The sequence below is a fragment of the Coffea arabica genome, chromosome 6e, assembly GCF_036785885.1.
Source record: "Coffea arabica cultivar ET-39 chromosome 6e, Coffea Arabica ET-39 HiFi, whole genome shotgun sequence".
Taxonomy (NCBI): Eukaryota; Viridiplantae; Streptophyta; class Magnoliopsida; order Gentianales; family Rubiaceae; genus Coffea; species Coffea arabica.
This window is the reverse complement of record NC_092321.1, coordinates 10185355-10199570: the sequence shown is the minus strand read 5'-3', so window position 1 is coordinate 10199570 and position 14216 is coordinate 10185355. Positions and strand designations below refer to the sequence as shown.

The 14216-nt window shown below is 36.3% G+C and overlaps 2 protein-coding genes across 2 annotated transcripts; both read left to right on the top strand.

Moving 5' to 3' along the window:
- The first annotated feature begins 199 nt into the window (after positions 1 to 199).
- Positions 200 to 1251, top strand: LOC113694349 (uncharacterized). Its single transcript, XM_027213278.2, has one exon. The coding sequence runs from the start codon at positions 311 to 313 to the stop codon at positions 866 to 868; it is 558 nt and encodes a 185-aa protein (XP_027069079.2). The 5' UTR covers positions 200 to 310; the 3' UTR covers positions 869 to 1251.
- A 10953-nt stretch (positions 1252 to 12204) lies between these two features.
- Positions 12205 to 13357, top strand: LOC140009482 (pectinesterase inhibitor 3-like). Its single transcript, XM_072055171.1, has one exon. It carries the CDS (start codon positions 12455 to 12457, stop codon positions 13025 to 13027), a length of 573 nt encoding a protein of 190 aa, XP_071911272.1. The 5' UTR covers positions 12205 to 12454; the 3' UTR covers positions 13028 to 13357.
- The last annotated feature ends 859 nt before the right edge of the window (positions 13358 to 14216 follow it).

Here is a 14216-nt window from a genome sequence, read left to right as displayed (position 1 = left end):
CCAAGTTTAGCACGACAGCCACTCTAAACTATACAAGTGGCAACTGACATCCGCTAATTTGATAGAGTTCGGGTATCAATATTCGGATCTTCCTTTCGCATCTCACTCTCGATTCTTGGCATCTAATCTCAGATGCCTTCCAGCTATCCAATCCAACGGCCCCCATTCATCTCTCTCATCCCATAAATACCACTCATATTTTCACCATGCTTTTCCGAGAAGGCGGAAAGGAAAGAAATACTCTACTAATAAAAGGAACCGTCCTCTTACAGCTACTGTGTGACTGTGTGAGAGAGAAAGTGAACAAAAAATGAGTGCTCTGGATTCTCCGCTCGAGGTTCTGGCATTCGACTACCTGCGCTTCGGCCTGTTAACGCTCGTCAACAACGTCTGGACGTGGGTTGCCGTTGTTACGGCCGCCGTCAGCGTGTGGAGATTAAAGGCTTGGTCATTACCTCGCAGCAACTTTCCACGTGAAGCGTCGCGGCCGGTTGAGAGACTGGTGGCTGAGCCTGCATCGGCGACGGCTGTGGTGGCTTCTGCTATAGTCGAGGCAGCTAAACCTTCGACTGCGGCGGCTCAATCGTCGCCGTACTTGTTCAATGCAGAGGGAAGAACGAGCGGGAAGTTTACACTTTACTATGATCGGAGGGAGGAGGATAGACGTGATGACGTAAACGGAGAACTTGACTGCGAGGACGGATGTATCGGGGATGAGAAGCAATGGTTCGGGGAAGGTTGGTGGGAGGTAACGATGAGAATGAGGATGGGAGATCATATGGGGTTCTACCGTTATCAGGATTTAACGGTGCTAGACGGAAGTGTGGTGAGATTGTGGGACGGTTTGCCGGCTGAGAAATGGAGTTAGTAGTTGCGCCTCGTTAATTAGCTGCGGTGGCGGTGAAGGTGGTACCATTATGTGGTAGGTGTATTTTCGGTGGTGGATGCAGCAGCGCAGAATCAAATAGCCGGCGGGCTGGCCCGGCCTTGCCTTGCCTTGACTAGAAGCAAATTATTATTATAATTAATTAATAATACGAAGAGATAGTGGTATTTACTATTTAGTTTTGGAGGTGATCAATTGATAAGGATCATCCCAAAAAAAAAAATTTTGTACATAGTATCAAATATTTCTGCTTGTTAATAATTTAAGATTTGCATTTCTACAATGTCCCTCTCTCATCAAACACAATTACAAAATAACACAACATCTGGAAATGTGCCTGGGCTTCATTTCCTGGCGTATTTTAATTTTTCCTGTTATTGGGGGGTGTGTTTGAGTTTTATTTATTCATTACCAGTATTTTATTTGACTCAATTATCGTCGGAGTTTAGAATTACAATTTAAGGACTTTTTATTTTAATGTGATGTGATTACAGATTATAATGATGAGAAGCGATATCCAGTCAAAGCTTCTATTTCGAAGTCCGTCTCAATTTTCAGTCACGAGCGCAAAACGGCAGGCAGGCCACAGGAATCTCAAGCTGAGTGAAAGAGAAAAGAGAGTTAATTGATGACACGGCTCAAATTCTCGTGGTCTCGTTCTCAACTGCTGACTGAATTGGATTGCTATCCTTCCATTTCAAGTTTGGACAACAAATTCGAAAGGATGGTTTTAATTCCCTTTCTTTTTTATCGAAAAAAAAATTCCCTTTCTTCTTCGCCAACCAATAACAGCTAAGGGACTTCACATATTTCACCCAAAAAATTATGACCACCGGTAAATCAACGGATGAAACCTAAGTTGTTGGCTACCAAAAGAGAGACTCTACTTGGATGTATAGGTCAATAGATCATGTATAGATCAAGGGATCGATTGATCGTGTATAAGTTAAGGGATCAAATCGATCCCTTGACCTACATTTTAATGTCCAGAATATCCTGAAATGTTCAGTTCATGGGTGCCTACGTATCCTGAAATGAAATCAACGTCTCTACTGTTGTGATGAGAAGCAATGGTTCGCCAAGGCCAAAATGTGAATTCTCTACTCCATTCTTCCCTTTATTAAGCGAAGCATCAAAATTTCCTTGACGTTTAAGTCTATTATCACAAACCTATTTATAAACTTTCTTTTTCCTGTATCTGATAATACACTGAACAGCATATGACTGTTACTTTTTCTGATTACACTGTACACAACTGCTTAAAGGTCTTTCAGTCGCTTTCCCAGTATTAACTGTAGCAAATGCTTGTGCTTTTTTTTTTTCCCCCTTAAAGTAGTCACCCAGAGGCAAATTCTCATTTGGCCTCTTTATCATTTTCCTAAAGTAGATTGATGTTCATCTTATTGGCCAACAGTACAAGGATCCATCAAAATCAACCCCCGTAAGTGGAAGAATTCATCTCCCCATTTTATTTAAAGGAATATTCAATTTCCAGATTCCAAAATGCTTTGGTCTGCTTTTGTTCTTTTGTTCTTTCTTTCTTTTTTAAAATTTCCTTGCGACCCTATGGTGTCCTCGTCTTTCTTGCTTGCTTGATTCCTAATTAAGAGTTTTCCATTGTGTAAATATGATTATTATCGTTTGTTTTATTTTATCTAACTTAGACAATCGAAACTGCTTAAATTTGACGGCAATTTGCATTTTTTGCTTCTTTTTTGTAATAAACATTAAAGTAGTATCAGCCATTTCCTTCTTTTTTTTTTTCATTTTGTCTTTATTTTTAAATTTTGGTATCCTTCTAATTTTAGTATCTGTATTCCCTCTTATCGTCATATTCATATCAATTCTCATTTTAATATGTAACTGAATGCCATAAAAGCTTTTTTTTTGGGGTGTTAAAATCAAAGTATGCCCAAATTTGTTTCTTTTCAACTTTAAATGGATACTCAGTTAACTTGTTGTCCTATCATAATCTCTTTTTCCTTTTTTTTTCCCGCAGAAAGATTGGTGTCATAGATTAAAATAAATCAACAAATTTGTGAGTTACTAGAATATTTGTCCTTTAAAAAGAGCTCTATCCAAACACACTCACAGTATATAACAACCTGATAGATGTTAAAAGAAATCAATAAATATAACTTTGTAATCTTCAGGTTTCATTTGACGTTATAAAATCATAACTAGTTAAAAGTGTGTCGGGATAGTAAATTATTTGAGATAATTTTATTAGTATTTTTTTGATATGATGTATGTGAAATAAAAAAGGTGATTGAAAATATGTTGATAATATAAACAAGTTAGTGTATGTAAATAGGGTGTAATAATTTACAATCCAAACACACATATTATTGTCTCTCATCCGAATCAGAGCAAGACAAAGCATACTGTAACAACCTAACCCATGCATTCACTCATTTTCTCCCTCTAACTATGGAGGATTTGTAGGAAATATGGGACTACAAGGAAAGTGAAACTCTATGATCATCTCCAATATAAAATGGCAACTATAGAAACATACTATGGCGTGGACGCACGTGAAAGCTCCTAAAGGAGTAAGAGATACATGCACGTACTCCCTCTTATTTAGGGTGGATAGATGAATCAAGTTAATCGATATTCGAATTGAACTCAATTTGATAAGAATTTGTTCAAATTTGATTGAACAACATTTTATGTTTAATAACTTTCAAATTCAATAGAAGTTCATTCGAGTACGATTCGATAAATAACAGGTCAAAATTAAATAAAATTTCAAATCCTATTAAAATAATTAAATTAGTTTGAACGCTAATGTACTGGATTTGATTAAATTCGTTTACATCCTTGTCCATATTACTTAGCATAATTTCAAACTTTCTTATTCCAAAAACACACACAAGATTCTTTCCCACTCCCCCGAATTTTATAATCGTTTTCTCTTCAACCTTTGTCATTCTTTTTTTTTTTTTGGCCCCCAAAAAGGGGCCCACTCGACAATTTTTGTTTGGACATGACGACGCTGGGGGGACATTTCAGCCGCCGCAGATATGGTTGTCAATTTGACAATTCCTCTCGCCGTTAATGGCAATTTACTTCTACTTTTAGACGCCGAACCTCAAATTTAATATCGTGTAAAATTATGAGACCTACCGTAGCAGTCGTTTAACTTCTATCAGAGTTTTCCGGCCAACTTCATATTTCTGAAAGTAGTAATTTGAAGTAATTTACGCAGTACGCTATGAAATTAAAATAAAGACACAGAAACTGACACGGAATTTTCCTAAAATATCAGGACCTTGTGATCGTTATATATATATAAAAAAAAAAAAAGAAACTATAAAAATCTGTTTCTATTTGACTCGTCCAAGAAAATCAGCACCAGGACAGGAGTATTATTAATATCTAAATGGAAAATCCAACCGGAATTGACTGCTCAAATGGTCTTTCCAGCGAGACGCCAGCTTTGTGAAATTGCATGACTGGAATAAATTGCTTGAACAGGACATTAGCAGTAATTGTCGCGTCTGCCCATTTTTAGGAGCAGTGCTACTACTCTCATTTATTTTGATCAACAACTTGCGCTGCAAATTTATGCTGTCACTGTCAGGCGGCGGGCCTTTTTTGATCAAGATTTGACATCCATATACATATAGTATATTAATGTCTAAACATCAAAATAATAAGGTGGAATGCCCAACAACTTGTGCGTCTCTCTGCTTGCCACATTCAGTAATTCCCCCTCACTTCCCTTGTATTTTCTTCACTTAATTCTTTCTTCTTCTTCTTTCCCTAAATGATTGCTGGTTTTGTATCCTGTCAATCATTACCCCATTTGCAAGGAACACGCCCGCCTTGATGGCAAAAGAAAATTGTTGTTATATTCTTTTCTTGTTTTTCTTCTACTACGATGATGGTGGAAATTTGAAAGGACGCCTTTTAACACCAAAAAAAAAAAAAGAAAAAGAAAAGTCAATCGTTACCATGGCTGCTGAACATCGAGGAAGGTGGAAAAGTTGGCCTGTGAGCATGCAAAAAGCAGGGACGCGGGCGTGCGGTGCTTGCCTTAACAGTCGTGGATAATTGTCTTGATGACTTTCTTTTGCAATGATCATATGGAAATGTCGGGATGGAAATGAATCCTCGTCCGTTAATTGGTGTTTAAAAAACTTGCCATGTGGGGTACTTGTACTGAGTTACGACACCAGACCGGTGGCGGGTCAAGGCAGGGACGCTGAAGCCACGGGGCTGTGCCCACACAATTGCATATCCCTTCAATTAATTTTAGGTTTGCTCCCAATAAAACTTTCGGGTATGAATATATTGTAGGACTAATTTATGATTTGATGAAGTTGAAATATGAACAAACACAAATCAAAAGGTTTTGTCTCTGGTCATTTAGTTTCTTTGGAAGTTATTTATATGATTTGCTCCTTATTAGTCAAAATGACGTGTCTAGACATTTTCCAATTCTTTTTTAAAAAACAAATTACATTACTTTAATGGTGTATCTAGAATTAAGTAAAACATTATTATTTGATTAAAATCCGTACTAATGGTAGAAGTTACATCATCAATCATACACACAACTATCAAAGAAAATATTTGAAAAGAATGGATACTACATATCTAAAGAATAAATAAAAATTAAGATAAAATCATGGTAAACCTAAGAACGTGTATGTATGATTTCAATCGCCAAATCTACTAATTAACTGTTTCGAGTTCAAATATTACAATATGTCGAGTAGAATCAACAAATTCTAAACCTGACAATCAAAATCTGAAAAAAATTCAGATTTAATAATAGAAAAAAATATCTAAAACTCTCGCTACGAATCTTAGAAGAGAAGAAAACTACCTAGAACTCTCACAATACGTTATTAACCAGCAATTTAAATAAATTTAGGATACTTTTTATTAAAAATAGTTTTCCTGGGTTATATTAATCATGATGCAAATGCATTACTTTTGCTTGACATGTAAATATTATTGTTATGTCTTTTAACAAAAAAGTAAATTACAGTATCATATTTGCTTCCACTGAAAATTATTTCTAGCCTTGCCACTGCATGAGATGGTTGCTTTAGCTAAAGTACTGCCATCCAAATTAAGATTGCTAAGCCTTCACTAGTTGAAACTCCTTAAATTATCATATAGGAAATGAATTTAAGGTCTGACAAATTTGTGGACACATTTGGTTCTACCTAATGTACATATACCAATACACACTTTGTGTAGCAGTTAAAAGTAATATGTCTCAATTGCGGATGAAGCAATGAATCTTTACCATTATAATCTTGAACTCATATTGGGTTTTGCCCCAATATGAAGCATTTTTATGAGTTTTTTACCAAAATAACACTCTTTCTAAAAAATATTCTCAATATGATTCACTTTCAAATTTTATTCCCAAATCGATGTTATTGTTGCCACCTAATTACCCTGATTGCCATGTAGGATAACAAAAAATGAAAGTTTTAATCTAGTCTATAATTTCCAACAAAAATTAAAAATTTAAACTATTTTATTATAGAGGCACAAAATGATTGCGTAACTTTAATAAATTCCTTATAATTATTTAAAATAAATTCTACCACTATTGACCTTACTATTATTGCTCTCTGCAATATTTTTTAAATGTATCAAACTTATTGCATATATTTTTCAAAAATAAATTTGCAAAATACAAAAATTACAATGAAAATTGTAAGCAATAACAAGAAAAAGTTACAAAACTTCAAGACTATCATATTGGTTTATATTATACTTCCTACTCCTTGAAAAGAACTTTTACAAAAAATAATCAAACTATTGCAATTAAGATGATGCTAAAGTTTCTTGAAAGTAACAAAAGCCATTAATTGATGTTGAATAAATGTTCAAAAATACTTTAAATATACAAGATTATTTGATCATGTGATAGAGAGGCACTACAAATGAACATACTTATATATGTGGCAGCAATCAAACATATTGAATATGAATCTATGTTGTTACGTAGTTTTCTTCTTAACATTTTATCAAACACGGTGTGAGAAATCATTTGTTAAAACAATTAGTATTCAAATTTTTTTGAAGGTCATGGGAATGTTTCAAAAATTACACAATAGAAAAGATAATAGAATAATTTTCATTTACCTTGAGATTATCAATTTGAAAAGAATATTTTCATCCATAAATACAATATCAGGAATGATAATGAAATTTTAGATGTTATTAATGTAAATATTGGCTTCTCATAATTACATTTGACAAGGAAAAATAATGAAAGAAAAAAGATAGCGAAAGGAAAAAAAAAAAGGATAATTTCAGATACCTCCTTTGAGGTTTCTGACAGTCTCACTCTCCTCCCCTGTGGTTTAAAAAATATCACAAACCTCTCCTGTCAGAATTTTAGGTCCCATTTCTTATATCATCATGGCCAAAAAGACTTAAATACCCTCACAAGTTAGCTAATATTTCGTGATTATCAGGACAAATTTGGTGAAGTTAGTTATAAACACAATTAATGTAATTAACGATAAATTAGAATCCTTTAACCAATATAGAAACAGACAAGTAACTAACATCTAACATAATGTACATGTTTGTAAACTGATTATACCTCATAGATCACCCCCGTGTAAGGTGTTTATAGGTAAATTAGTATTAGTCATATAGATAAAATTACATACCCACTGAATCTTACAAAGAGATGCACAAGTGGGTCAAAACACCAATAACCATTCCAAATGTATGCATACCATTGCACTATGCATATTGCTGCGATGACTAATTACAATATATATGTGAACAAATAACTGCATGTTCAACAATTTATATGCATCGTACTTGGTCAATAATACGGTGTACATTATTTTAATCATATTGTATATTTATTAATTATTTATATACATGCTACTTATTGAAATAAACTATCTCTCTAATATTTCGTGATTATCAGGACAAATTTGTTGAAATTAGTTATAAACACAATTAACGATAAATTAGAATCCTTTAACCAATATAGAAACAGGCAAGTAACTAACATCTAATATAATATATATGTTTGTAAACTGATTGTACCTCATAAATCACCCCGTGTAAGGTGTTTATAGGTAAATTAGTATTAGTCATAAAAATAAAATCATTAATGCAAGATAATCAGGGCATTTGTGGTATATAGTTGTTTCTCTCTCCAACTCTCCATGTTTTATTGTTTGTATTTTTGAATTGGGTCTACTTTGAGACTGCCTATTTAATTTTAGGGAAAGTTTGTGGTATTTTTCAAACCACAGGAGAGGGGAATGAGACTGTCAGAAACTTCAGGAAAGGTATCTGAAATTATCCAAAAAAAAAAAGAGGAAGGTTAAGAGAGAGAATTGAGAAAGATATTAGTTAAAAAAGAGAGTTGAAAAGATATTAGTTGGGAAAGAGAGATGGAATGTGCCTCTATCTATATCCTGCCACATATGCAACTTATGTGGCAAAAAAAGAATTAGAAAGGTAATAAAATTTAAAATTAGGTTACTTTGGGTATATGTTTCAAAAAAAGAGTTAGTTTAGCAATAAACTCCATTTTTATCGTCTTGGATTCAAGTCTAATTAAGTGCGAGTTCAGTCTGTCGCTCTCTCTCTCTTCACACACACATACATATAGCGTTCGTCCAATCATTTGTAGGTTAGTTGTGACTAGTAATATTAATCGCACAAATTTTTTTTTTTTACACTAATAGTTTTGAATATATGCCACATCTGCATGATTTGAAATTTGAATTCATATTACGTGGCATAATCTAAACCTATTAGTGTAAAAATAATTATACAGTATATAAAATTGATGGCTAGCTCAAGAGTCACTCTATTGACGTGCAAGTCAATGTGGACTATCTCTGTTCTAAGCTATGCACTAAATTCTATCTTGGCCCAACGTCAAGCATGCGGGCACCACATGGATGGTCCAGTCCAACATTATCTGAGAAATTCTGGTGTTACTATTGACAAAAAATACTTACCGGATGCGGATGGATTTTATTGCATTGCTTGCGCTGTATAAACAGTTTGCAAGTTCCATGAAGCATTTATTATATCATTCTCAGAGAAATAACCTATTAATACCAATTTCTTTAGAGTTTTACGATTGCTTCTACTTCGTTAAAACCAATTTCTTTAGAATTTTATGTGAGAATATTGGCATCAATAATTTGCGAATTTCATCAACTGTTCTTTTTTTTTTTTTTTTTGCTGACGGAGTGGATGTCCGGGTCAAGTCCTTAAAGGCGGCCCGACTAATCCCACTTCGGCCCGGTCCAGAGCCCCAACCAGACCTAGCACGTTAGATGCACGGAGAAGCTGATGTTGTTGCGGAGATTCGACCCCGAGACATGAGGACCCGAGGAAGAGGCGCCAACCACCAGCCCATTCACGTGGGTCTTCATCAACTGTTCTAAGCTAGCTCAATTATGTGTGCACCAACGCATTGATGTGACTATCTGGGGCAAATTACTTCCCATCAATAAAAAAGCCTCCTACACGTAACATCATGCTTCCTAATATGGCTTGAAGCTTCCCATATGACAACATGTTCTAAAAGCCTAGCAAGCTTATCAGCAGAATCTCTATCATTTTAGCTTTTCCATCCAAAAAGGAAAGAAATTATTATCATAATCCAGTCTGAGCTGTTTCTGTTTCTTCTAGTACTTCTGAGTTAGGTATAGTGTGACTGCTACACTTCAGCTTCTAAAATCCCAACCTATTTCCGCTCTTGGTTTCTTCTTCTTCTTCTTCTCTCCCACAACCCCCTCCTCACGCACCGTGAAGATCTGGCTATGATGATACGTCGAAGGACTAATTATGAACCTCTCACTATATCCAAGGGCAACGGCTCACCTTAACTGGTCCATAGTAAACTTACAAAAAATTGCTGATGCATGGGACATAATAATGAAAACGGAGAAGCTTTAATAAGGTGACCAATGAAGCTGTTAAATGGAACGAGCAACTCGAAAGCTCGATTGAGCTCGACTCGATCAGGCTCAAACTTGGCTCGTTAATTGTGGTAAACGAGTAGAGTTTGAGCTCGAGATATACTCGACTCGTTGTTATTCGAGTAGTTTGATTCGGCTCAATAAGAAAAGGCATATATGTCATTTCACAATTTAAAAGAATAAAAATTGAAAAATATAGGTTTTTATTGTGACTAATTTGCATGAGTTCGAGCTCGAACTCATGAAAACTCGACTCGTTTGTGATAAACGAGTCGAGCTCGAGATCGAACTCGAGTCATATGTCCCATTTGATAAGTCGAATTCAAATATATTTCAAAACTCGTAGGCCTAGTCGAGCGAGCTCGAACCTGACTCGATTTAAGCTCGACAGTCAAATACTAGATTCCACTCGGCTCTCGATTAACAACACTAGTGACCATTAAGTTTTGACTCTTGAGCAACCACTGACTCAATTATTTTCATGGGATTACATCCTGCTGGTGCGCGATAATTTGCTTAAACCGGGGCATTCATTGGATTAGAACTTTTCGAAGTCGAAGCTCGTCTTGCAAATAAAAAGAAGAGAAGAAGAAGTAGACAGACGCAAGGAAGAAAGAAAATTTGATCTCTTTCATAGAATTGGTGTAGCTTCTTTTTTCCTACCGTACAACCAGCACAAGGATGTTGTGGGCAGCTTCTATTCTCTTGGTGCAATTGCAATATTTATTTTTTTTGTCGTCGGGAAGGGGTTCAGGTTTAACGAGATAAGGATTGATCAAGAGAGACGGGTCACAGTGCATATTGAATACGGAGGCATCACGAGTTGTTCAACACAGTTGATAAGTGTAAACTCTTTAAAATAAATGGCTTTAGCATTCACACACTAATCATAGCCCATGCACAGCGAGGAGTCTGGGCCCTTTCAAACCTGCAATGTCCTGCAGCAAGCACATGCCATGCTCTGCTACCCTCCAACAAAAGCGCAGTGCTTTCGAAGGAGAAATACAACGTTTAGATCACATGATTCCTTGAGGTTTCGTCCAATTATTTGATTTGGCATGGCGCCCTTTGTCGTACCATTTGTTTTCCAACTGCAGCTGAGAACCAAATATCAAGAACAGTTGCAAACTGGTGTTTAACTCCGAGTCAAACATGACTTCGTCCATTCCCTTAATTGGTTGGTTTTTGAGGTGTTTTGGTGACCATTTGAGACTTGATTAGGAGTAATTGGTTGGTAAGGATGCGCAAATTCAAAGCTTGAACGGGAGGGATGAGAGGGTTTGATTTCGTGTCCATGCTTGCTGGCCAATCACTACTTAATTTCTGGAAGCCGTGAATCGCTGTCCATGTCATGGGAGTAGCGGAACAAAAAGAAAAGAAAAGAAAAGATAGAAGGGCCCATTTGAATAGTACTAGATTATAACTCCATCAGGTCGGGAAGAACGAATCAAAAGAAAATGAAAGGCATTATAGCAAAACTGAGAAAAGCACTTCATTAAGAACATCAAGAAATTGTCCGAGTTATCCCGTCAATTGCAGACAAGATAACTTTTTTAATTTTCCACAATTTGTGTGAGGAGAAAATTGCTGTCATAGGTTAGCTTGCAGCAAGCACTGGTATTGAGTGGTGATTTTCAATACCTGTGAGATCGTTTGAATTGTAATTTATTTATTCATATAAAAATGAAAAATGCTACTATCATGGATTGATACTTCAGTACAGCATTAATTACTATGATATCAAAATGTGGGATCAAATTAACATGTCGGAGATTTTGTTGAAGATATGGAGGACAATCGGATTGGGTATGGAGTCGAACCCGTCGAACTGATCGAATCCATAAGCCGGGTGCTTCACAATAAGAAGAAGAAGATGCATGTGAAACTTCCTAAATTGACCATTTCTTTTGTTTTAGAAATCGTGCGGATAAACGGATCAGCAAACTTAACGACTAAATCTAACAGAATGGCTTGGAACCTTAACTTTATACATTTTAGTGATCAAAATCAGACTTTTAATAGTTGTTTAGTGATCAAAATTCGACGATTGCAAAAGTTTAGTGACCATCCAGATAATTTACTCGTATAAATTATAACAATAGACCAAAAATAAATAAATAAATAAATAAAGCGAACTGTGCATGGCTGGTAAATTTAGGTGGTGGAATTAATGTTGGACAATTGTGTAGCTGCCACTGCTGCCTTGCCTGCGGCGCATTAACTCCTATATGGGGCGGTCCATTTGTTTTTACGATGAGTATATGTAAATCGCTATCTCACGTTTTTTACTCGTAGGCAAAAATATAGTAACAAGATTGTGAACCTGACCAAAACATATTTGTATTCTTTCAAAGCCCGAAAGATCACCATAGCTAAGGACATTCTCATATTTTAATTTTCTCCAACTTCGAGACCATATACTAAAGAATCTCTTTCTACTCTAAACTCACCTATCCCTACAAAATAAAACCAATAACTTCCCTCTTTCTCACCCTCAAAGCCCACAACACACTATCTATGTACCTAGCTGTTAACGATTGAACCATCATTTCCCACCCCAAACCTACCTTAGAAAAAGAAACCAACAGGTAAGTAACAAGACACTGAGATACTCCGTCTGAGAATGGCTTTGCCTTTCTCTTTCCACCTCTCCCTCTTCTTCGTCGTCGTCGTCCTCCTCTCCTCCTCCCTCTCCTCCACCGCCTCAAAAACCCCCAAAGACCTCGTCCATGCATCATGTGCTCATGCCAGCTACCCCAACATCTGCCTCAGAACCCTCTCCTCCTACTCCGGCCAGGCCAACAGCCTCCGGGGCTTAGCCCAGGCAGCAGTCAAGGTCAGCATTTCTCGATCTCACAAAGTCTCCAACTTCCTTGCACGACTCAAAGGCCACAACAAGAGAGAGCGGGGGGCTTTAGGTGACTGCATACAACAAATGAGTGAGTCTGTTTATGAACTCACCAAGACTCTTTCAGAGCTCCAAAATCTCCGCCAGGGCAGCGAATTCAAGTGGCATTTGAGCAATGCAGAGACCTGGGTGAGCGCTGCCTTGACTTATGAAGATACTTGTCTAGATGGATTCAGGGAGATTGATGCTCAGGTCAGGTCTGATGTCAAAAGGGCCATCACCAATGTTGCTAAAGTTACTAGTAATGCTCTCTACCTCATCAACCGTCTTGATGGATCCCGTGGTTAATCAATCTTGGAATTACAACCTTCAAGAAAAAGGTAAAAAAAGAAAAGAAAAGAAAAGAAAAGAGATGCCTAGTACGTAGTACCATGCTTTTCTGTAACTTATATATATATGAACCTTTTTGTCACATGATGACTATGGATTTTCTGAGTTTTTATCAGGTCTGTAATCTGTATGAATTTGTGTTCGCTGATTGGTGAGTGTTAAATTATTAATCTTTTTTTGTCAAAGTAGTGGCTGTACAACTTCTTTTGCATATTATTATTGTTACCTTTCTTTCTTCTTTTCTCATTGAATGAAGAAAAAGAAGCAGATTTTGCAATAGTTTTTAAATTGATTTGACTACTGCCCATGAGTCATTCTGTATGACAAAAGTATCTGGTGAGTCATTCATTTGCGTAGTTTGAAAGAAATCGTTTCATGCTCTCTTGAATCTTGGCATAGCAGTAGCAGCTGTACGTACATGGCATATTGATGCCGAAATGATCAGCCAACAGCATGATGGGATGCCATGACCGGAGAACCCCACCACTTGTTCTTAAGCATCACGATTACCGTCTGTTTTAGCACAGGCATTCTAAGGATTAATTGTCTCTATTAGCTGGATTCAGGGAAAATCGTATTAGTAATAATAGTCTAGTTGCGCAATATTCAGGCTTCGGATTATTCAAGAATGAGGACAAATGTGAGTTAAATATTTCAGCTCAATAAATCCTTATCTCATAAATGCGCCTGTCTCATGCCCACTCGCCATAATTATTACTAGGAAAGAGTGTTCTGGTATGACGCACAACTGCAGATGCCGAATGCAATGCGCATATTTTGCCCCGCAGGGTCTGAACTAAGTAATCAGGGGATTTTAGCAACGAAAGAAAAGAAAAGGAAGATACCAGATGCTGTATTCATTCATATCAAAAGAACCAGCCTTCAAAAGAAAATCTGGAAATGCATCTAACCAAACAACTCTGGAATCCAAAAGTTTTGGGTTTGGGGTCTTGGAAACGAGCAAACGAGTTTGTTCTACCATCTTTTCAAAAGTTCTGAATAGACTGGAGTAGCTAGCACAGAGGACTGATAAAATCAACAATTTCATCATATCAAAGCTACGAATGATGATGATATTTTCTTACTCACGCAGCACTAATTCATTTCAAACCTAATTGGCACAGCAACATCAATCGATTGTCTTAAA